At 41.9% G+C, this 25,535-nt stretch overlaps 1 protein-coding gene across 4 annotated transcripts in view; it reads left to right on the forward strand.

Moving 5' to 3' along the window:
* Positions 1 to 25,535, forward strand: part of DGKI (diacylglycerol kinase iota) — a gene marked incomplete at its 5' end in the record, with an annotated part of 437,574 nt that overhangs the window by 131,757 nt on the left and 280,282 nt on the right. For all 4 annotated transcript variants that reach the window (XM_082693877.1, XM_082693879.1, XM_082693878.1 and 1 more), the window contains one exon: positions 21,274 to 21,382. In XM_082693877.1, the coding sequence (XP_082550003.1) occupies positions 21,274 to 21,382 (109 nt within the window). The remainder of the gene's footprint in view (positions 1 to 21,273; positions 21,383 to 25,535) is intronic.

The following is a 25,535-nucleotide window of genomic DNA, read 5'->3' on the forward strand; positions in this document are numbered from 1 at the left end:
CTTTTCACTACATCTGTATCTTTGGGATAAATACCCAGTAGTGCAATTGCCAGGTCACACGATAGCTCTATTTTTAACTACTTGAGCAACCTCCACACTATTTTCCAAATTTGCATTCCCACCAACAGTGTAAGAGGGTTCCCCTTTCTCCACATTTTCTCCAACATTTGTTGTTTCTTAGCTTGTCAATTTTTGTCATTCTAACTGGTGTAAGGTGGTATGTCAATGTGTTTTTGATTTGAATTTCCCAGATAGCTAATGATGTTGAACATTTTTTCGTGTGCCTGTTAGCTATTTGTATGTCTTCTTTGGAGAAGTGTCTGTTCCTGTCTTTGGTCCATTTTTTGACTTGATGATTTGTTTTCTGGGTGTTAAGTTTAAGAAGTTCTTTATAGATCTTGAATACCGGCCATTTGTCTATAGTGTCATTTACAAATACCTTCTCCCATTCCATGGGTTGTCTCTTTGTTTTGTTGACTGTTTCCTTTGCTGTGCAGAAGTTTTTTTATCTTGATGAAGTCCCGAAAGTTCATTTTCGCTTTTGTTTCCCTTGCCTTTAGAGACTTTTTAAAGATTTTATTTATTTATTTGACAGAGAGAGACACAGTAAGGAGAGGGAACACAAGCAGGGGGTAGTGGGAGAGGGAGAAGCAGGCCTTCTACTGAGCAGAGAGTCCAATGTGGGCCTCTATTTCAGGACTCTGGGGTCATAGATGCTTAATGACTGAGCCACCTTGGTGCCCCTGGAGATGTGTTTTGAAAGAACTTGCTGTGGCTGATGTTGAAAAGGTCACTGCCTATATTCTCCTCTAGGATTTTGATAGGTTCGTGTCTCACTTTGAGGTCTTTCATCCATTTTGAGTTTATCTCTGTGTATGGTGTAAGAGAATGGTCAAGTTTCGTTCTTCTGTATATAGCTGTCCAATTTTCCCAGCACCATTTATTGAAGAGACTGTCTTTTTTCCATTGGATATTTTTTCCTGTTTTGTCAAAGATTAGTTGGCCGTAGAGTTGAGGGTCTATATCTGGCTCTCTATTCTGTTCCATTGATCTGTGTGTCTGTTTTTATGTCAGTACCATGCTGTCTTAGTGATCACAGTTTTGTGATATAGCTTGAAATCAGGCAACATGATGCCCCAGCTTTTGTTTTTCTTTTTCAACATTTCCTTAGCCATTTGGGGTCATAATATCATTTTAAAGGTAAGACCAATCCAAATGGACACATGAAAAAGTGCTCAACATCACGTGGCATCAGGTATATAGAAATCAAAACCTCAATGAGATACCACCTCACACCAGTCAGAATGGCTAAAATTAACAGTCAGGAAATGACAGATGTTGGCGAGGATGCAGAGAAAGGGGAACCCTCTTACACTGTTGGTGAGAATGCAATCTGGTGCAGCCACTCTGGAAAACAGCATGGAAGTTCCTCAAAAAGTTAAAAACAGAACTACCCTGTGACCTAGCAATTGCACTACTGGGTATTTACCCCAAAGATACAAATGTAGTGATCTGAAGGGACACATGCACCCCAATGTCTATAGCAACAATGTCCACAATAGCCAAACTATGGGAAGAAATTAGATGTCCCCCAACAGATGAATGAATAAAGAAGATGTGGTATATATAAACAACAGAATATTATGCAACCATTAAAAAAGAAATTTTGCCATTTGCAACGATATGGATGGCTCTAGAGGGTATTATGCTAAATGAAATAAGTCAGTCAGAGAAAGACAAGTATCATATGATCTCACTAACATAAGGAGTTTGAGAAGCAAGACCGAGGATCATAGGAGAAGGGAGGGAAAAATAAAACAAGATGAAACAGAGAGGGAGACAAACCATAAGAGACTCTCAATCTCAGGAACCAAACTGAGGTTTCCTGGAGTGGATTGGGAAGGATGGGTGGCTGGGTGATGGACATTGGGGAGGGTATGTGCTGTGGTGGGCGCTGTGAATTGTGCAAGACTGATAAATCACAGACCTGTACCCCTGAAACGAATAATACATTATGTGTTAATAAAAAAAAAAATCGAAGAAAATTCCTATCTATAGAGACGAAAACAACAATAACAACAAAAACCATCTATGAAAAACCCACAGCCAATATCATTCTCAGTGGGGAAGAGCTAAGATCAGGAACACGACAAGGATGCCCACTGTCACTGCCCACTGTTGTTCAACATAATACTGGAAGTTCTGGACAACAAAAAGAAATAAAAGGTATTCAAATTGGTAAAGAAATCAGACTCTCTCTCTTCACAGATGACATGATACTTTATGTGGAAAGCCCAAAAGTCTCCACCCCCAAATTATTAGAACTCATACAGCAGTTCAGCAGTGTGGCAGGATACAAAATCAATGCACAGAAAACAGTTGTAATTGGCATTTTTCAATTACCACTGTTCTGGAGTTTCACCCATTTTGTTCTGTGGAGCTATAGTTCATTCATTTTCATTACCAAAGAGTATTATATTATTGTATGAATATACTGTATGTAATGTGTTTATCCATTCTGCTTTCATTGGACATTTGAGCTATTTCCATATAGTTCTGTAATAAACGGTGCTGATATGTTTTTGACACCATCATATCCATGTGTACCAGATATCTACGATCTGTACCTTGGAGTGTAATTAGGAATTCTTGTGCTATGTGCACCGTTAGCATTCCTAGGTAACACCAGTTTGGGGGCACCTGGGTGGCTCAGTGGGTTAAAGCCTCTGCCTTGGGCTCAGGTCATGATCCCACGGTCCTGGGATTGAACCCTACATCCGGCTCTCTGCTCAGCGGGGAGCCTGCTTTCTCTCCTCTCTCTGCCTGCCTCTCTGCCTACTTGTGATCTCTGTCAAATAAATAAAATAAAAATCTTTAAAAAATTTTGTTGCATCTTTGTAGTAATGTAATTGTATTTTATGCCTGCTTTTTATATTAAAAAATTAAATAAAAGAAAAAACAAATAAACAAAATAAAAAACCCACAGCAGTTTGTTTCCTAAAGTGATTGTGCCATGTTGCACTCCTAATAGTATGTTAGTTAACTCATTCCATGCCAGACTTTTAAATTTTTACTAATCTGTTGGTTTTGGAGTGGTAGAAAGGAATGTGGTACAGAAGAAGAGGGGGTAAATTTCCATTCTCTGATTACTAATGAATTTGATCATGTTTTCACCCTTTTTTTTTTTTTTATTTTTGGCGGGGGGTGGGCTGGTGGTTCCTTTTCTGTAAAGCACCTGATAAAATCTTTGGTTCTTTTTTTTGGGAGGAGGATTCTTTTTTCTATTGGTTTCTATTAATTATTTGTCAGTTACATTTGTGGAAAATAACTTTTTTATCTTGTGCCTTGTCTTTTTTATTTACTTCGTAGTGTTTTCCTAAACAGAATTACTTAATTTCATTGAATTTATAAATCTTTCCTTTCAGGATATCTGCATTTTGTGCGTGTTTATTTCTTAAATGCTTCTTTCCACTTTTATATAAAAAAAGATACTTTCTTATATTATCTTCTAAAAGTTACATAGATTTTAATTTCACTTTTCTATCTTTAATCTTCTTGGAATCAATTTTTGTGTATCCTTTGAGGTAGGGTCAATTTCATTTTTTTTTCTGTAAGGATAATCTGTTTCTCTGGGACCATTTATTGAAAAATGTATCTTAGTCTTCTACAGTGCTAGTTCTGTCATAAATCAGGTTTTCATATATATTTTGGTTTCTTTTTCCCATTGGACAGTTTGTCTATTACTGCCTCACCACCACAGCATATTAATTGTTAGCTCTTTGTATTAAGACTTGATATCTGTTCTGCTAACCCTACTTCTAACTTCTAGTTCTCTAAGAGTCTGGGCTACTCTTGTTCTTTGCTTAATGTACATCATAGAATTAACCTCTCAAGTTCACCCAAAAGTTTTTAGGAGTTTTGATGGAATTTTAAGAACCCAAAGATCATTGAGAAGAGAACTGACATCTTTAAAACATGGTCCTCCTCCACATGAGCAGAACTTTCCTTTTATTTCGGTGTCTTTAATGGCTTCCTGATGTCTTTAACTATTGCTTCTGCTCAGTTCTTCCTCTACTCTTTCTGAAACTCTAACAGACGTGTTAGATTTACTTTCTCACATTTTCTGTTTCCTAATTTTCCTTTCCTTTCATATTTCTTATTTATGATGCACTCAGGTCGTTTCTTTAGATCTGCATTGTCATTTACTAATTTTTCTTTTCTGTGCTTCTGTATGCCATCTACCCATTTATTATTTCCTTTTAATTTTAGTTTTCCTTATTAAAAGTTATTTTTATACCTTAAACAGTAGTATTTATAGTGTCTTGTTCTTTAATTTTAACCGTATCCTTTATTCTGTTAAAGCCATCCAACATAACTATTTTGTATTCTATTTATGACAGTTTTAGTATTCTAGAGTCTTGTTTTTTTTGGCTTGTACTCATTGAGTCCTTTTCATTTTCCTGTGTTTGAGATTTTAGATGAAGATTTAATGTGTCTTGGTACTTTTTTAGAATTCTCCAAAACCTGGTTTGCAAATTGGTTTCTCTAAAGTATATGCTGCCTTTTTTTTTTTTTTTAAGATTTTATTTATTTATTTGACGGAGAGAGATCCCAAGTAGGCAGAGAGGCAGGCAGAGAAAGAGAGGGGGGAAGCAGGCTCCCTGCTGAGCAGAAAGCCCGATATGGGGCTCGATCCCAGGACCCTGGGATCATGACCTGAGCCGAAGGCAGAGGCTTAACCCACTGAGCCACCCAGGGGCCCTCATATTTGCTTCCTAAGCACTCAGGGGGAATTTATTAAATCATAGCTACTTTTGGGGTCCCTGGGTGGCTCAGTTGGTGAAGCGCGCAGCTCTTGATTTTGATTTAGGTTCTGATTTCAGGACTGTGAGATCAAGCCCCGAGTCAGGCTCACACACTGGACATGGAGCCTGCTTAAGATTTTTTCTCTCTCTCTCCATGGGCCCCTCCCTCGCCCTTTCTCTAAAAAACCCCCCAAACCAAAAACCTAGCTACTTTATACAAAATATTTGAAGTCTTCTGGACAACACAGAACAAACTCATGTAAAGGCTAGCTTGTAGTCAAATATCCAAGGGAGATCTTTATTTTCTTCCATTACGTAATGCCAATATTCAAGACTGATTTTTAAAAAAAATTTTTGGTAGACCCCTGGGGCTTTACAAACAAATATTTTTATTTTACAAGGTAGTTTACAGTCTTATGTTCTGTAAGGTACTGTCTACTCTCATTTACGGTTGGGGAAGAGCAAGCTCAGAGCAATTACACAGTCAGAGTTACAAAGTGAGTGTTCAATCTGGTTGTCGTTTTTGTCCAGTTCACGCTCCCCTTTCCAATACCAATCCTCTATTTAATGGTGACAGATGCTTTTTAAAAACCTTTGCTGTGTTCTAGGAAAGTAACAGGAGAGAGTTTCCTTTAATACTCTTACTTAATTGAATCTTCACAATAACTGCATGTGGTACAAATTATTCTTCCTGTTTTCTAGATAAGGAAAATGAGTGTAAGAGACATTAAATAATAGAGAGATCATGTATTTATTAAGTGAGAGAGTGAGGCTTCTAGTCCAGGTTACTTTAAAACCTATCTCTGTTAACCTGCTCGGGGCAGCCTGTCTTAATCACTGTTCATTCCCATTCTCTACCACTTCTTCCTGTTCTACCCTTCATAGTCGTTGCATCTGTTAGCCACATGTCAGGTGTTTGCTTCTTTATCTATGTCTGTTTTCTTCATCAGGATCATAAGCCCAACTAGAAGAGGGATGATGCCTGTTTTATTTACTTCTGCACAACCAGCAATTAGTTTAGAGGCTGAAACATAGTAGGCACTGATTAAAAATATTAAGTGCCTGGGTGGCTCAGTGGGTTAAGCCTCTGCCTTCGGCTCAGGTCATGATCTCAGGGTCCTGGGATCGAGTCCCGCATGGGGCTCTCTGCTCAGCAGGGAGCCTGCTTTTCTCTCTCTCTCTCTCTGCCTCTCCCTCTACTTGTGATCTCTGTCAAAAAAACAAAATCTTAAAAAAAAAAATTAAGTGCCTGAAAATCCGATTCTGAAACTCATTTTATTTTTTGCTAGATACACTGCCAACTCATTTCTTAAAAACCCTTATTGAGTAGGGTTTTTCCTATTATCTTAGAATTACAGCCAAGTACCAAAGCGGAAGACCATAAACATCGTTAAGTATCCCACATTCTAAGTTTAGAGAGCTGCCAGTGGTTAAGGCCAGACACCTACTGGGAAGGCCGAGATGAGAAAATTATTCTGCAAAGCCTTCACCTCCACTCTTGTAGATTAAGTGTAATATAAAGGGAAGATGGAAGAAAAGATGTTGTTTTATCTGGAATACACAGTGAGGAAAGGTTGCTTCTCAGACTCTATAGCTACGCCTAAGTGTAAAGGCGGAGGGCTCAAAGAGAATAATCATAAAAGTTTTGGATGTCCTCCCATAGGTGTTATAGATATTTCCACTCCCGTTAGCACATATTTCTTGACTTATGGACTTGGCCATCTGGCTTTCCAGTAGAAGAGAAGAAATGGTGAAGAGGTGTCTTGGTGGGATACTGCCAGGCACCAGTGAAACCCAACCTGGGGTTCTCTCAAGTTTGTAGTTACTACAAATTTTGGAAGATTAGTCCCACCCATGCTTTAAGGCCCAAGGACTAGAAACCTTTATTTGGGGAAGAGGGGAATCGAGTCTTGTTAGTATCATCACAATTTGGGGTGAGTTGGAGGCAAACAGAACAACAACAGAACCTTGTGTGTTAGAAGAAGGTTGTGTGATGCTACTAACATCTTGGGATCAGTGGGAAGATATGACAAGGTCTTGGTCAGGATAGCCAGTGCTGAGGGAGCTTCGTGGGGATAAGCCCCTGGTCAGTGGAGTGTACTGAACTCCCATTGAGTTCAAGACAATGAGCTCAGTCTGCCCCGTGGTTAGCCAAGACCAGGGCTGCTGCCAGTCTCTTCCACTCCAGTGGTCTTTTCCAGAATTCTGAAAAACATAATCTTGACAATCATTGCCAGCATTCTTCCACTTTTACGAAGGAACGGCTTTTCAGAATTTCAGGCACAGGATGGGGAATGGCGGAAGGAGTAGTAGTATCTTTCCATATGTCTTTTGGTAATTAGATGTTTTATTTTGATTAAGTTCAGTTTGTCAGTTTCTTCTTTCCTGGTTAGAACTTTCAAAACTTTCCTATCAAAAAAAAAAAAAAAAAAAAAAAAAGTCATTGTCTGCTGCAAGGCATGAAGTTATTTTCTTATGTCTTCTTCTAGAAGCTTTATAGTTTTAGCTTTTAGGTTTGTATCAGTGATCCCTCCTGAAGCATTATTTGTACATAGTATGAGGTGGGGTCAAGATTAATTTTTACCTGCTTGAATAACCAGTTTTTCCAGCATCATTTGTTAAAAGGATATTCTTTCCTCCAGTGATTTCAGTTTCTCTTTTGAAGAGATACATGTGTGGGTCTCTTCCTGGAATCTCTCTTTTTTTCCTAACATTCTGTCATTTCTTTCTTCATTATCATATACTTTTGATCTATTTGTTTTTATAGTAAGTCTTGAAATTGGGTAGTGAAAGTTCTCCAACTTTTTTTTCAAGTTCTTTGACTATTTTATGTATTCTCATTTCTATAAAATGTTAAAATTAGGAAAATTTGGCTTCTTAACAGTATTAAGTCTTTAAGCACACAAATATAATATCTTTATTCATTTAAAGCTTCTTTAATTTTCCTCAGTAATGTTTCCTAGCTTTTAGTGTAAGGTCTTATACAAACTTTATTAAATTTAGCCCTTAATAGTTCATGTTCTTGAATGCCATTGTTAATAGTATTTTGAGAATTTTATTTTTCAATCTGTAGTTGCTTATATATAGGACTACAGTTGAATTTTGTATATAGCTTCCATATACTAAAACTGTAAAGTCACACATTAATTCTGATCGATTTTGTAGATCATTAGAGATTTTACATGGTCATACAATCTGAAAATGAAGATGGTTTTACTTTTCTATTCCCGGTCTCTATGCTTTTTTCTCTTCTTTACTTAGTTTCTCTCTCTCTCCTCTTACTACACTGACTAGGACTTCCAGTACAATGTGGAACTGAACTGGTGTGAATAGACATCCTTGCTTTGTTTAAATTTAGGGGGAAATTGTTTGATCTTTAGCCATCATGTATGATGTTGGGTGAAGATTTTTTTTTACATATGCTATATCACACAAAGGACATTTTTTTTTTCTCTCTCTGGCTTATTGAACGTTTTTATCATTATTTATTTTCTTTCTTTGTACATTTCATTCCTCCCTCCCTCCCTCTCTTTCTCTCTCTCCATCTCCTGCCCTCCTTTTCTGGCTGTTGGCCAGACCCTCTCTCCCTCCTTCCTTCTCCTTCTCTTCCTCCCTCCCTTCCTCTTTCTTCTTTCTTTTTCTTCCTTCCTTCCTCCCTCCCTCTTTCCCTCTCTTTCTCTTCCTTCCTTTCCTTCTCTTCCTTCCCTTTCTCTTTCTTCTTTCTTTCTTTCTTTCTTTCTTTCTTTCTTTCTTTCTTTCGCAAGTGGGCCTGCAACACATATATGAATCATGAAGATCCGGGGAGTGATGAGTTAGTTGCTAGGGAGACAGGGAAATGAAAAGAAAATGCCCACCTGCAGGCCAGACCGGATGGGATGGACAGAGGTCATACAATGATAATATAGACAAACTGAGCTGGATGAACAGACCTGATTTCTATTCCTGGCTTTGCCACCAGCTAGCTATTTGACCTCAAATAAGTCATTTTGCTGTCTACCTAGCACTCAGAGATACAGTGGAGAGCCAAGTTGAGCTCAGAATTTAGTAGAATTGCAAATGTGACAAAAAGATTTGAAAAATAAGAAACATGAGAACAGATTGATGTGCCTGGACTTCTAATGTCTGCTAAGGAGAAGGCTAAGAGTTGGGTGAGTTTATACTCACTCTGGTTTACTGCACCAAGGCAACCATAAAGCTGTTCTCTGGTTTCATGGTGTCCTGATATCCCTTTTCTGTAATACGACATGCTCCTGCTCTTGGTTTCTTTAGCTTTATTGTAGTTCTTGAGATTATAGTGGTTTTCCCCTAATTCTACCTTTAACAAGTTGTTTTATTAGAGTCTCGTTATTGAAACAATCAGAGGTGAATTCAGTTTTGTTTTTTTGTTTGTTTGTTTGTTTTGTTTAATTTTGTTTTTGCCAGGACCCTTCCCTGATACAAGTTGGCAGTGTCTTCTCAACATATAGGTATGCGCTGGGGTCTCTCTGTAAACCGAGCCATTATGCCTAGGGTTGACCTCAAAGTAGGTAAATAGGTCTCTGCTTCTAACCCCAACCTTCCACCCAGACCTCATTTATATTTACAATATTCTGGATTGTGCCTTAGGAAAATTGTTTTAACTGCTTTGAATGTCATTTGACTCCGTTCCTTTGGGTCATGCAAGTTTTTGCATTTTTATGAGTTCCTTTTGAGAACGCAGCTACTCTTATGAGAGACACATCCTAAACTCCCTTCAGTTGACAAAATTGTGTGGGGGGAGCTATTCACTGATACCACCAGTGAGGAAGATTGTAGTTGAGGCATTGTAGGTGCAGGGTGATGGAAATCAGAGGGGTAGGGGATGTGTTAGCATGGAAATGAAGCAGGAGGCTCTAATGTTAAATTCTTCGCATTGATAGTTTTTTTGGGAAGAACCCTATGGAAATCCAAATCCCTTCCCCTAGAATTTCTGTGAATTCCCAGAGGGCTTATGTTCTTAAGGTTATTTCTGTTCTCAGGCCCATGCTTTTTCTAAATTTGTTCAGTTTTGGATTATCCTTCTATTCCAGTAGGCAACATCTATTCTGTATTCATTGACCTAGATGTAAAATTCAGCTGCTTCAAATTCCACATTCATAAAACTCCACTGCCTTTAAGACAAGGAGGAAACCTCCCTGAAGATTTAGGTGCAGGTGGAAAATATGGAGGAGGAGACGAAGAATACATTTCCATCACAGCATCCAGCAACTTCCACTTGAACGTTAGATGGTATTTTTAAAATGTCCTTCGGACATCCTGACACCAGGGCATTTTCAGTGGCCACTTTCAGTCCATTGCACACCCAGATCTTGTGCTATCTCTGGATCCTTCTCTTCTCTCTCTCCCTTTTATGGGGCATACGGAGCGATGGAGCTTTGGAGCCAGACATCTGGGCTCCAGTCTTGGCCTTATTACTTATTTAGCTGTATAGCTTATATAAGCATTCTGACTGCTTAATGTCAGTTTTTCCATTAGCAAGATGGGCATGATAAAATTACCCATTTCCTAAGTTCGTCATGAGTATTAGAAGTGTGAAGTGGATGCTTGTTTTCCTGCTCACTTGCCTTCTCAGGACTGACGTGCTCCTCTTTCCAGCTTCTGGGAGCCTTGGCTGCCAATGGTCTCTAGCTGTGCCCCTTCTTGGGCATGGCCTTTGTGTAAGACAATCTCTAGTTAATGGTTATGCTCTCCCAAGGGGCTGCCGATACCCAAAGACTGGTGGATGTGGAGTTGCAAGGTCTTGTCTCTGCTGGAAATTAGAACAGTTCGGGAGGGCTGTTCCAGCTCCAGAACCTCATGTTCAGTCAGCTACAGACTTTGTGGCAATTGCATCACAGGTCAGCTTCTCACTGCCAGTTCTGTTTCCCTCACCAACTCTCCAGTAAACCTGAACGCTTCTGTCTCAGAATCAGTTGCCAAGCTAAGACAAGATAGCTAGAATTGTGAAAATTAAAGAAGGTAGGGAATAAATTGTTATTATTATTATTTGGGGAGTGAGATCATTTATTTTAGGAGATTTTCTAGAATATTCCAGACATGCATGGAGCTATACAAGGAATTCTATATAATAACTTGAACCATGAGTAGTGAAAATAAAATCATCCCAAATTTTGACAATGGAAACATGGTTGACTTTTTAAAATTATTTAAGTTTATTATTTATTTAATTTATCTTACTAGAACATATTCTAAGTAGCCTGCTCCAATAGAAGTAGAACCTTGTTACTGAGTAACTGACTCTTACCTGATTCTTCTGGGCACTGTAATTTCATTGTCTCTATATATTTGATTAATAATCCCAAACTGATGGAGGGGCTAAGAGTTTATATCCCCATAAGATAAAAGAGGTTAACCTGTGAAAAACCAATGGGTTGTGATTTGGTAGACCACGAGAAAAGTTAATGCCACATAGGTTAAATTTTTATCGACCTGTAGAAAGATAACTAATTTCACATCTGATTTAGCAGTTATTTTATTTTGCATTTTTAAAACTTATTTAAATTCATGCATACATACAGCAATATTAATAATATAGTAATGTTAGCTTCAGGTGTACAATAAAGTGATTTAACACTTCCATACATTAGCCGGTGCTCATTAGAAGTGCTCTCTTTAACCCCCATCACCTGTTTTACCCATTGTCCCGCCCCCTCCCTCCTGGTAGCCATCAATTTGTTCTCTATAGTTAAGAGTCTGTTTCTTGGTTTGCCTCTCTCTCTCTTTTTTCCCTTTGCTCATTTGCTTTATTTAACAATCTTTTTAGATATTTCTTTTCTATCATAAATCTCATTTCTTATACATACTTTGATTTTGCATTTGTCTTTGCTGCTGGCTACCTCAATGAGTTAAATAAAACTTCGTTAGTTGCTCACTATCTATTTGCATGAGAATGTCATTTTTAACGGTGGGCTTTTCATAGGAATGTGTATCTGTTTAAACATTGCTAGTTTCTGAAAGGTAGCATTACGACAGGGAGGTACCCAAAGTCCCAGGGGGCAACTGGAAAAGAGAAGTCAACATTCTGAAGTTAGCCAAACCCTCTCATACGACATCCCAACTTTGGGTCTGGTTTGGAAGTACGCATACTCGTCAGGGTTGCTGTAATGAAGTACCACACGCTCCAGTGGCTCAGACAGTAGAAATGTGTTGTCTCCCAGTTTGGGAGAACACAAGTCTGAGATCAAGGGCCTGGCAGGGTTGGTTCCTTCTGGTTTCTGGAAGGAAGAATCTCTTTGGGGCTTCTCCCCTAGCAGCTGGTGGTTTGCTGGCAACTTTTGAACTTCCCTGGATTGTAGACACATCACCCTGGTCTCTGCCTTCATCTTCACACAGTGTTCTCCTGTGTGTCCGTGTCCAATTTTCCCCTTTTTATAAAGATGTCGGTCATGTTGGCTTAGGACCCAACCTCATGGCCTCATTTTGACTTGAATACCTCTGTCAAGACCCTATCTCCAAATAAGGTCACTGTTCAACCCATCACAGTCTGATTCTTGTTCTCCATTCCCAAGGCTTACTTTCTTCCCTCAGATACCTTAAGAGGAATGTCATTAACTCCCAATGGATCCAGTTGGGAAATCTCTCTCCTCGTTTTAAGATGAGGTTTATTGCCACATCTCACAACAAGTCCGTGCTGGCGCTGCTGTAGGAATGTAGTTGTGATGAATGAGGCTTGGGAAATAAATCCTGTTTAACAGATGAGTTCACAAGTTCTCAGGGGCACTTAGCAGCCTGAGTGCTTTACAGATTCCACAGCAACCAAAGATGCCTTTTTTTTTTTTTTTTTTTTTTTTTTTTTTGGTGTGGCTTTTGTTTTCACGAATACAATTAAATAAATAATTTTAATGGCATTTGGATAGTATTTTAAAAAACACATTGGTAAATTTGTCTGAGGGGAGAGTATGGTGCTTTTCAATTTTCCCTGGGCAGGTAGTCAGGTTGTGAGGAACGAATGATTCCTTTGGAAACCATGGAATTATTTGTCATAAGGAGAAGAAGGACCTGCTGTTTGAATAACCGCTTTGAACTGTCTGACACAAAATGGAAGCTTGTTCAATGTTTATTGGATGAACAGAAGCGTCCGGGGAACTTGGAATATTTGACAAGAATCAAATAAAAAGCACATATTTATTCAGAGATTCACCATATACTTACCTTGGCCTAGACGCTGTGGGGCTGCCAGTGTATGTAGGAGAATAGTAATAGTAGTGAATATTTTCTGTGCTGCTTGCGTGCCAAGTGTCCTACACACTGTTTAAAAAAAATTGTCTTGGAGGGCGCCTGAGTGGCTCTGCCTTTGGCTCAGGTCATGATCTCAGGGTCCTGGGATCGAGTCCCGCATCAGGCTCTCTGCTCAGCGGGGAGCCTGCTTCCCTCTCTTTCCTCTCTGCCTGCCTCTCTGCCTTTCTTGTGATCTCTGTCAAATAAATAAATAAAAATCTTTTAAAAAATAAAATAAAAATTGTCTCGAAGTTTAGCAATATTGTTCTTATTTGACATAAAAGGACACCAGGGCTAGAGAGTTCATGCACCTCGACTGTATAGGTAGTGATTGGTAAGGTCAAGTGTGTTCTTAATCTGTACACTTGGATGCCTCCCAGATTGGCCTCTTTCTGGGAGAAGCTTCTGTTCTAGTCGTGGAGCTGGGACATTTATAACTGAGGCAATTGGAAATTGGGCATAGTAAGAGTCTAGCCCTATTGTATGTCTTTTTGTTACATACCTGCGTGGTGTCAGCATTTCATAGTAGTGTGGGATTGTGTCATGGTTAAGTATGTGCAATGTGGATTTAGATGCCTGGATTCTATTCCCACTTACACCTCTTCCTCTATGGGTGCTTTTGGACACATAGCTTAACTCTTCTGTGCTATCATTTTTTTAAATTATAAAATAGAGTATAATAAAAGTACCTCCCTCATTGTTGTGAAGGATATGTAAGATCTGTAAAATGATTCTGTACCTGGCAAAATGTACCTCCTGCTAGAATATAAGCGTCCCAAAGGCAGCAATTTATGCCTGTTTTGTTCATTCATGAATCTTACACATCTAGAACGGTGCTTGGTATAAAACAGACATTCAGTAAATACATCGTTGAATGAATGAATATATTTCAATGTGTAAATGCCAGGGCTTAGTCACATTGGCAGATGTAATGAAGGAGTCACAAGAAAATACCTGGGAAGCTTTTTTTTTTTTATTATTATGTTATGTTAGTCACTGTACTGTACATCAATAGTTTTTGATGGCGTGTTCCATGACTCATTGTTTGCATATGATACCCAGTGCTCCATGCAGTCCGTGCTTTTCAATAGACTGATGTCAAGCTCTGCTACAGGTTGGGCACCCCTCTCAGAGAATCACTGTGAAAGTAACAGCTAAAAACGTAAATACAGGAGTACCATGTTGAAGCATCAACACAGAAAGCAATTTTTTGAATGACTTACAACCCATAGGAAGCGGAAAACATCCTTTGTTTCAATAATTCCGTTCTCAAAAATTTCAGTGCACATTAAAATGGTCAAAAACTACTTTGCGTTAGTGTGTAATACGGATTAGGATTTAGGCTCAAATCATCTCACAAGGTTTGTTCCCCTAAATAAATCACTAGTGGGATATTTGGAGTTTGTGTGGGGCTTCGGACAGTTCTTGTTTGTTTGTTTTTTGTTTTTCCAATCTTGTGGACTGTGCTTAACATTGCAGGCAGCTCTCTAGATCAACCAAGGAGCATTGTAGGCTGCTTTGAATATAAACAAAATTATTAACAAAATAGCATATATGGGGGAAAGCACACCAACCCATACACAGTGATGAAGATCCCTCTTGAGGCACTTGGGGACCTAAACCAAGGTACGGAGTACCTGTCTAGACAGCCGCTTCTTTTTGTAAAACGAGACGAGTTCACCAATCTCTACGTCAGTTGCTTCTCTTAGGAGACATCGTAGCTAAGGGCAACTTTTTTCTTTTTTTAAGGTTTATTTATTTATTCGGGAGAGACAGAGATAGTGAGAAGAGAGCATGAGTGGGATGGAGAGGGAGAAGCAGGCTCCCACTGAGGAGGGAGACTGACATGGGGCTTGATCCCAGGACTCTGGGACCATGACTTGAGCCAAAGGTAGACGCTTAACTGACTGAGCCACCCAGTTGCCCCTAAGGAAAGTTTTGTTTCCTTTGGTGCTTGCTTCTCTGCTCAGCAGGTGGGGTCCTCATTCTATGCTATTTATAGAATCACCCAGAAAGGGAGTTGGCAGATGGGGATGGACTGCATATAGGAGCCTTATTAATGTGGAATCAGGGTGGAACCAGAGCAAATTGAGAGGAAATTGCAAATCGGATAATTAGAGGGTATCCTGGCTAAATAACCACTTACATGTTTTCCCATAAATTTTTAAAAATTCTCTTGTAAAGAGTATATGCTACACATTTATTTCAATAAATACGTTATAGAAATATTAACACTATCCTATGCCCTTTACAAATGTCACAGCAATAGGATTTTATTTTACGTTGATCACAAAGCCGTTTTTATGTCTCTCAGGCTTCTTAATCCTGAATTCTACCTCTTTTGCCTTTTTCTTTAAAGAGCTGCTTTGAAGAATTTCTGGCCCTCTCTGCAAAGTATATCACTGAAATGCACAGCCTGGCATATAATTCAAATCTTCCTAAATCAGATTTCTCAACCCTTGATCTAATCAGCAAGCTGTTTTGCTTAGCTTTTTGGTCAAGTTCATTCATTAACTCAGAAAGCATTTATTGAATATTTGCTGTGTCTACCCCGGGGCCAGAATATAATAAGATTAGGGGATGAATTGAGCCCTGTCCTTTAGCAGTTTGTAGTCTTACTGAATGAAGTGGAGGAAATAATAGAATGCTATTTAAAATATAAGATGGTTTTTATACTTTAAATATGTTTGAGGTTTTTCATGGCAGGTAATTGACATTAACCATGACTTTGTGCGCCTAAAACTGCATTATAGAATATTTTCTTTTCGTATCTGCTTCCCAGTTAATACCACAGTTGTCCTTTTCCAAGATTCTTTTGCCATCATAGCCATCACAGCAAAGTATTGTAAAATTGATAGGAAGGACCACCGCCATCTCACTGTCTGATTATAGGTTTGGGAGGATTCTGGGCGGGTGGGAAAAAACGTGAAGTTGAAACCCCATCGATTTTTTTTTTTTTTACACTGAACCATACTGTAACGTAAAGCCCCTGCCAACTCAGCACACCCCAGATTTGACCACTTCGAAATGTCATCTTCTACAACCATGATGAACCCACATAGAAAAATAGCTTACACTCATTTTATTTGAGGTCCGAAAGAATTCAGTTGCTTTCTTATTTTGGAATGTAAAGTGTATGCATATATGAACTCTTGGAGAGAAGAATGTTCTCACACGGCTGTTGAGAAAGAGGAAAAAGCTGTCATCAGAAGTCGCCCCCTGCCTCGCTGTAGTACCTCTGATGAAGTTTTAGAACATCGGGAGGTTCAGGGGTGGGGTCCGGAGCTGAGGACCAAGAAAGAATTCTTGGTTTTATTAAAGATTTATTTATTTATTTATTTATTTATTTATTTATTTATTTAATAGCTAGAGATCACAACTAGGCAGAGAGAGAGAGGAGGAAGCAGGCTCCCCGCTGAGCAGAGAGCCCAATGCGGGACTCAATCCCAGGATCCTAAGATCATGACCTGAGCCGAAGGCAAAGGCTTTAACCCCCTGAGCCACCCAGGTGCCCCAAAAGAATTCTTTTTTTTTTTTTTTTAATTTCTTTTTAAATTTTCTTTTCAGTGTTCCAGAATACATTGTTGATGCACCACACCCAGTGCTCCATGCAATAAGTGCCCTCCACAATACCCACCACCAGGCTCACCTAACCCCCCACACCTTTCTCCCCTCCCAAACCCTCAGTTTGTTTATCAGATTCCACTGTCTCTCATGGTTCGTCTCCCCCCTCTGATTTCCCCCAACTCACTTCCCCTGAGCCATCATCTTTGGTGCAAAACGGTGGTGGTTTATTAAAGTTCAAGGACAGGACCTGCGGCAGAAAGAGCTGCTGCCCCAGGGTTTTGAGGGGTGGCAGGTTATATAGCAAGGGGTTGGGGGAAAAGGTTTCAATAGAACTTTATATGCTAAAGAGGACCTACAAGAATAAGGTAGTTTTTCCCCTCTGGCAAGGTATTTCACATAGGATGGGAGATTCCTGGAAGAATGTCACGCATGTCCCCCCCCTGGAGTGGGGAGAGGGGGAAGGTTGCAGGGTGTCAGCTTCCGTTGTCTCCTCAGCCAGCCTTCTGTTCCTCCTCATCTACGAATCTTTCTCCTGTTCTCCTTCTAATGTAATAACCTCTTGGGAGGCCCATTTGCAGCTACAATCCAGGACCGCTCTGATGGTTCTTACTTCTCTTCCTCCTCATAAGTGTTCATGCGTGTCGTACGTATACAATTGTCTTCTAGTCATGGTACAGGAAACCGCCCTTATTATCGACAACCGGGGATCAGTAGGCAGCGAGAAGCCTTACGTACTCGTTTCTGTTCTCGGGCTGGGCAAGAGTGCCAATGGACTCTGCTTTCCTTGCCGAGCTGAGTCATGGTTGGGGGTTTGTGGGTCTGTTCCCTTACTGCCACCCCTCGTGCTCTTCTGGAGACACATTGAGCCCTCCCATCCTAATCTGGTTATTTCAGCAATGTGTCCCTCCTGGCAGTTTTCATTAGGAACCCAGGGGTTGGTGGTCAGAGTCTCCAACTTTTAGTCCGGTCAAGTCATTTGTCCCGTGGTGTCCACTGTGCCCACAGAATTGTGTTCCCTCCCTTCTTTTTCATTCTGATCACAGCTCTCTGTGGCTGTTCATGAAAAGATGAAGAACTTGTCTTTTTCCTCATTTACTCAAGATTTAAGTATTCTTCAGCTCTTTCAAGGCCTTGTGCTCAGGCACTGTTTGTTACCTTAAGGAATCAAAGGTGGGACCTGTAGATTCTGACTCCGCGGAGATCCGATTTTCTTGTGATGAAAGCCGTGACTTGGAATCACATACAGCCTCCTTCAAAGCCAGAGGAAAGTCCCAAAGACTTTCACCATATAAGAATCTTCCAGTGTTCTTTCCTTATTGCTCAGTGGAATGGAACATACTTTGGGTGAAGGCCTGCGACATTGTGATTTATAAGCAATATATATCTGGTCGTCCCAATGACCAAAATATCTTTCTCATACTTACTTGGTCTTCATCCACAGACCTCTGCTCACAACTCCTGAAACCTGTGATAAGGGCAAAAGAGTTTTTCATTATGTTAATGAAGGTGGCTTTGTACCCCACCCAAGGGTGGGGGCTATTTTCCCTGAGGACTAATTTTGTGATGGGAGGGTTGGAACTTTCTGTCCCAATTCCCTTTCCCTCCGGGGTGGGGGTGGGGGGGGGAGAAAGAGGCTGAAGGTTCAGAACATCAGTAGCCAACGGCCAATGATTTAAGCATTCTTGCATATATAATAAAGCCTCCCTAAAACCCCAGAAGAGTGGAGTTCAGAGACTTTCAGTGAGCAGGTGGAGGTTCTGGAAGAGGGAGGCCCCTGGAGAGGGGATGGAAGCCCCACACCCCTTCCCCATACGTCACCCTCTCTATCCCCTCAGCTGACTGTGGATTCCTGTCCTTCATCCTCTGCTTTAGGAAATGGATAAACGTTAAGTAAGTGTTCCTGTCAGTTTGGTGAGCCACTTTAACAAATGAATCAAACCTAAGGAGGAGGTCATTGGAACCTCCCATCTGGAGCTGGTGGACCAGAAGCCCAGGTAACAGCCTGGGGCTTGTGACTGGGATCTGAAGTGCGGGTGGGGAGAGGTCCTGTTGGACTGAACCCTAGACCTGTGGAATCCCATGTTAGCTCTGCATAGAGAGTGTCAGAATTAAGTTGAATTCTGGGACACCCTGCTGGTGCCTGAGAATTGCTTGATGTTGAGGAAACCTTCCAACTTTGGAATTGGCTCTGGGAACCCAAAAGAGTCAGTGTTGGTGAAGGGGCCAAAATGGATGTTGTTAATTATTTGCCTTGAAGAAAACGAGGATTGTGTCAGCAGAATGTCTTCATTAAAGGTCTACACACTTGTAACGGCTCTTTGGGGAATTACATAAAGCAAGTACATTGTGTGTCACCCAGTGGGAGCTTCGGAAAGTAGGCTCCTGGCAAGTTTGATGGGATCACTTTCAACTACTAAAGACCTTGATGTTATTTCTAAGACTTCCCGTGTGGGAATATGAGAGAGGGGGAGAAAGGGGCGGGGCACTTGCTGAGCTCTTAGACACACTTGGCCATTGATCAGTGGCTGCACGATCTTGGATTCTTTTTTGGTTTCTACCCAACCTTTCTGTGGGTTTTGAGGCTACTGTTGATCTTGGTCAATTACAAATTCCATTTCTGGGTGGAGTTTGCAGAGATCAGGGAACAGAACAGAGAGATCACCTGCAAACTTTAGATTCTAAGGGAGCTTTTACATTCTGCTGTCAGGCCTCCCGCTTTCCCCGGCAAGTTCCTTTCCTTTCCCGGGCTCAGTCATGACGGGATTCGCTGTACATCTGGCTGTTGCCGCCTTCCTTTTGCCCCCGTCTACCTGTCCGCAGCCTTGTTCCTCTGTATAGTGAGATGCCTGAAGAAATCTGAGGATCTGGGCCTCCCTGGGAACCCTGTTTGTCTGCAGGTCCTGTGTCCGAGACGGCAGATTCCACTGCAGCGTTCGCATCCTCTGAGATAGGGTGCTGAGAACTAATGGGGATAAAGTGCATAATGAGGTTGCTGATGCTTTCCTTTGGGGCTCCCCTGCTTTGATGGGCCTGGGTAAGTTAGGGCTCCCCGCTTGCCCAAACGTGTTTGCTCTTGCCAACCCAAATAAAGAGGAAACTAAGGCAAGCTTGAATTACTGGAAATTGGCTTTATTCGAGAATAGCATGGGAGTTGCTGTTCAGGACACAAAAACTGTAGCAAACCGTGGGAAAGTTCGTTAACAATTTGGGGTGAGCTGTTTTTATGGCCAGGAGTGCAAAGAGCAGGGTATCTAGCCTGAGTCCAAGCAGCAGGTTCAGTGGCTTGAGGATGGGGAGACAATCTCGGTGGATGTTCATTGGTTGAGAGAGAGTTTTCCAGTCATCTGCAAATTAGGCATTAACCTGAAATCCATCTCTAAGTTCTTAGATTTCGCTTTCCTGAGGGTGCATATGGGAGATTCTCCATCTCCTAGCCTCTTTAAAGTCTTTCCATACACTCATGGAGCGGCTTGAAAACTTTAGCTCATAGAAGGAGGCATGTGTCAATGCAGATTTCTGTGCCTTGGCCTCAGACCTACACAGGGCTCATCCACAGGGTCACAAGACCCACCTGATTCTGGTTCACATGATTCTCAAAGCACACATGGACATCCCTGTAGAGTTGGAAAACCCCTCTCCTTTCCAGGGAGCCCCTAGTTAATTCATGAATCACCATTGATGTTGAAGCTTGAGACCCCGTCTGGCATTTTTCATGGAGCGATGCAGCGATTGAACTTAACATGATTAATGACGGCATCACAAGATCTCCCTACTTTCTTCCTGATCTTGCTGTTCTTATTCTGTCCACCAGGCTCTCATCTCCCTTCCTGTCCCTTCACCCTGTCCTCGTCGTATTTGCCTGCTGAAGCAACTCCTCTCATTTCTTATCTTTGCAGACCAAGGTCAGGGCTGACTTTCTCAACCTCTCCGATTCATTCCCCCCTCTTTCTGACCTGCGTTCTATTGTATTCCAGGTGCCAAACCGAATCGAAGCCCCACGTTCTGGTTCTCTCTTTCTGTGGGCCTCGGTAAGATCGCGGCCTCTCTGCATGGGCCTTGTCTTGGCCGCTACCAGTCAGTCTTTTCCCATTTGGAACTTCAAGCTTTCTGCGGGAGTCCTCTGCAGGGAGGAGGGAGGACGTTCTTGACAGGAGCAAGACTGGTGCTGCGCCCCCTTGGAGAGCACTTTGCGGGGAGATGGAGGGATTTCCACAGAGGACCCCACCAGCCCACTTTTCTTGCCTTTAGCCTCCGACAGCTTTAAAATTGTCCAAGTATTATGACCACCCGGGCCCTCGGTCTTTTTTTTTTTTTCTTTTTGGTAAAAGACCTGCGTTCTGCCCTGTACCCTGAATAGGGGCTTATATTTTAATTTCTATCTCTGAAGCAGTGCTACCCCCAAAGGGGTCCCCTCAACCTCCCTGTCTTTTGAGACCTGTGCCTCCCCCCTGCCCCCCCCCCCCCGCCTTGGTCATGTACTTCAGAGGCATAGATTCTAATACATTTGCAAAGGGTTTTGCATGCGGAAGACTAACGCAGGTGTTGTTTTTACCCTGGGGAAATTTTTTAGTATGTATGACCTTCTGATGTTGGTTTTTCTTTGTGTGTGTGTTTTTTTTTTGTTTGTTTGTTTGTTTGTTTTCTTTTGTTTTCCTTCTGGCTGCAGGAAAGCCATCTCCCGGGCAGGCCTACAGCACCTGGTTCCCGCACACGCCCTCAGCCTCCCCGTGGCAAACGGCCCGGCGAAGGAGCCCAGAGCGACTCTGGACTGGAGCGTAGGTGTTGGCTTCTTCATTTCAACGTCATTCACTTGCATGTGTGTCTCTCATTGTCAGGATCCCTGTGGCTACAGCGCAAGATTTACTCATTTCCAATATTGCTCACTGACCCATCTTCAGACGCCTAAGCCATAGTTCCTTTCTCAAACCTCCAGGAACATAGCTCCTGTGTATGAAATGGGATGTGTTTCAGACTAAAATAAAAATGCCATGAATCACTGGAGGCACTGCTGCCTGGGTTTGCAGCTGTGAGATCAGAAGTAGCTCTGGGCACATGCTTTATTGTTCTTGCCCACTTGACGATGAGTAGAGCCTACCCTTAGCAACTTTGTGTCATCTAAGCTTAGTCTCCTCAGCTCAGACTGCCTTCTTTTCCTTTTAGAAGCTTGTTTGTTTGTTTGTTTGTTTGTTTTTCCCTGACAGGAGATAATTTCATTTTACATTTTAGGGACTTCGTGCCCTCTCATCTGATAGATTTCTGTCTCCAATACAAAGGTAGATGGGTCTGGCATCAGTGGGTTGGGTATCGTCGCCAATTTTAACCAAAAGACATCCACATAAACTTCAACTGAAGATTGCCTTCTGAACTTCTTAAATTAATCAGAATCCATTTATGAGGGTCTTCAGTGTGTCAGGCTCTTGGTCCAAGAACCAAGTCAGGTTCTTGGTCAAAGGCATCAATCACTGTGGACTGAAGGACTTTGTCCCTTCCTGGGGGAAGGAACGTAGGGAGCAGCACGAAGGTAGAGGAGGGCTTCCCTGCAATCCTCCGCTCTGGTCCGGAGGGTGGTTCTGGTTTAGCATTGGTAGTTGAGCTGAATAGTGGGGATAATCCACGGTCTCCCGCATGAAAGAGCATAGCAGGGCGGGAAACGAGGTTTTTGTTTTTGTTTTTTTTTAATTAAAATATTTTTTTAGCCCATAAGTCATGACTTAATGTCCTTTTATGGTAAAACAATTCTTCCCCTCTCCCAAGCACACACTTAGTGACATTCTTACTTGACATTCTGGACCCATGCCATGGTATGCTGCCTACCTTCATGAAGCACCTGGCAGAAGACTGGGCTTAGCTGGGATGCAGCTTCTTCCTCCACGAGAGGCTGGAGAGTGCTGTGGTAGGCCCCGCACGTGCTGCACTGGTGCTCAGGAAGAAAGAACTCCCTTCTTGGCCTTCCCCTTGATTCCAGGACTGTTCCTTGATGAACTCTTAAACCGTAATGGAAAGCAGAATCTATCCACGCCAGTGTTTATGTAATTAAAAAGAATTAAATGTATAAACAAGCGGATAAATAGGATCAAAGAGAGACATTTGGGGTCCAGTGATGAGAATGATGCGACTCAGGGACCCAAACTGGTGAATTTAATGTTTGTGATGCCAAAACAATCCTCTGACCTAAAGTAGTAGGACCCTAATGAGGGAGAATTTAAATAGTTGACATAGAAAAAGTCATTAAATCCTTTTGTTCCTTGTGTGATATTAGTCAAGTCACTTGATTTCTTTCAGTCTGAGTGTCCTCATCAATAGACAGGGACAACTGTGGCCCCTCCCTAAGAGGGACTTCCTCGGTGTTATTAGAATCAAATGTGGCAGTAAGTGTCAAAGGTCTTTGTAAACAGCGCAGCCTGCCGATTTATTTAATCAGAAAGAAAATTAGGGATGAATTCACTAATCCATCCCACATTTGAGTCCCTGCTTTGTGCTAGAGCCTGCCTTGGTTCCTTGGGATCCTGAGGGGAGGAAGATGGGGTTTCTACCTTCAAGGAGCTTGGGAAGCAGTTGGAGACAAGAAGTCAACAGCAAGAACATAGGTGTGGACCCCTGGAATGGAGGGGCCCCGAGTCACAGAGCTCCAGGAAGGACGATCCACCGCTGTTTGATGGTGGAAACAGTTATCAGAAATGGCTCTTAAAAAGAAGTGTCCTGTTTCAGCTGAAGTTTGGTAAGAAGGTATTATTTTCTGATTCCTGTAGAGATGTAGGCACTCTAATATTTCATCAGAATGGTATTTTGGGCTGGTGGTGGAAGGCTGTACTACATAGCAGGGGAAGAACAAGTGAGGACTAAGTTCTTTCTTCCTCCCTCTCCTTTGATTGTGGGCGCCCTGTTGCGGCGCCCCAGGGAAATGATGGCATGTCAGGAAGCGCTGTGGGGACGTTTCACAATGGCGGGAACGCTGAGAGCCTCCTCTGAAGACGGTCCATCTGAGGGCATATTTGAAGATCTGATGTGCAAGGAACTATAAAGATATGACTCTGAAAAGAAAAATTAACTGTGGGCTGATACTGCTGTTAGTGAACCAAAGCCCAACAGTGACCAACACGACAGTTCCTTATTAGGACCATGTAAAACAGTGTTCTCAGAAGAGAGGAAGAAGCAGATGGCTAAAAACATTTTAGAGCCCCCCCCCCCCGCACCCCGCCCCAGACTTACCCTTGCTTCAAAATTTTTGGCTTTTCCTAACAAATGGGCTTTTCGCCATTTTCATTTATGTCACCTTAGTTTGTTGGTCTGTACAAGCTGCTGAACCAGGGTTTTCTGTGTTCTGCTTCAAGGGTAAGCCCCTGGCTTACCAGCTTGACCACTGGTTTGACCAGCCTCTGCCATTCCCTCATCCCACCCCCCGCCCGGCCGCCTGTGGAAGAACAGCAGGACTGCCTCTCCCCCTCCACCAGCCCACTCTCCTGGACTAAACGCATTGAAATGATCAATCTTCATTTATTCACACTTACTATTTACTGATCTCGGTTTGGAGCTTTTTATGTGTCTCCCAGTTGAGAGGGAGGGTTTAGGGGGGGTGGAGGGTCATTTCAAAGGCCTCTAGGACTCTGACCCGCTGACTTATGTCACCCCCCACCCTGCATTTCACCAGTGAAAAAAAACAGATACAGAGGCTCTTCATGGTGCATGTGAAGTTGTAAGACGAATCAGGGTAGAATTAAACGCTGGGATTAAAAGCTTAGTCCCTACATTTCTGATTATTGTAGAATCCCAAAGCAGTCCTGTTTTGACTTCATGCAAAAGTCTTCAGAAAGGGGCGCAACATTTCCTAAGTATCTTTGTGCAAAGGACCTTGGGGAAGCAGCTGGCTAGTGGGGGTGCTGGGACACCGAAGGGCACTGATTTGGTGAGCCTAGACTCGGCACCTGTGTCCTTGGGCCAGGTGTATACTAGAGTAGGAGTCGGTTTGACGTGTTGGGTACGCAGACTTAATAACGCCCTTAAAGTATTCATATTCTCATCTTCATATTCTCATTTCCCTACTTAGTGATGTGTATTATCTCTCTCTTATTTTTGGCTGTTCCTCAAAGTCCCGGAACTTCTCTCTTGCTGTGATTTACTCAAATAGTTATTATGACTTATCAGATTCTCTGTCTTCCTTGATCTCATTTTCTTGGTGACTCATCAAGAACAGTCCCTCCTGGGTCCTGAGCAAATGCCTGTCCCTCCATGTACATCCCGGATGGAACCCTCAATGTTGATGTCCAAAGAGTGGCCTGATCAGTCTTTACCGTGGCACCTGAGGCTTCTAGTGACAATAGTATACACAGGTGGCAATTGCTGTGTCCTATAGACATTTCCTCCCTTGCTCTGTGCCGGGTCATGTCCATCTTTTCAACTGAACCAGTCCTGTTTATCTTACCCATTTTTGCTTTATTTCCTCACAGTACCTCTCCCCATGGTTCACGGTCTTATAAACCTTAGAACCAAATTAGCGGTTTTTAGTTGTTCTCTTATTCTATGTCCTCAGCTGGATTTCAGGCTCCTTGAAGGGAGGGACAGTGTTTTCTGCTTGGTTTTTCTTCTTCACGATGGAGAGCACAGCATCACAGGCCTACCTGCTCTCTGGCTGCAGATGTCGGGGGACAAATTGAGTGCAGCTTTCTGTTCAATCAAGTGAGAAGGGGATATTTCACTGGGAGTTGACCAGCCTCAGGTAATCTCCAATTCCTGAAAGGATTGGTAGACAGAGAGTCCAAAGCTGCCTTTGGAAAATAAATGGGTTTCTGCTCTTTGAATCCCAGGTAACTCTTTTAACCTCTCTTTCCTAGTATGAAGCATTGTGTAAGTCTTAGAGCGCGGCCGCGGGCTGCCCTCTTCCTCCCCACGCTTTCCCTCTTCACCTTCATGGTGACAACCTGCAGGAGCTGC

Source organism: Mustela nivalis (genome assembly GCF_964662115.1).
Source record: "Mustela nivalis genome assembly, chromosome: 12".
NCBI lineage: Eukaryota > Metazoa > Chordata > Mammalia > Carnivora > Mustelidae > Mustela > Mustela nivalis.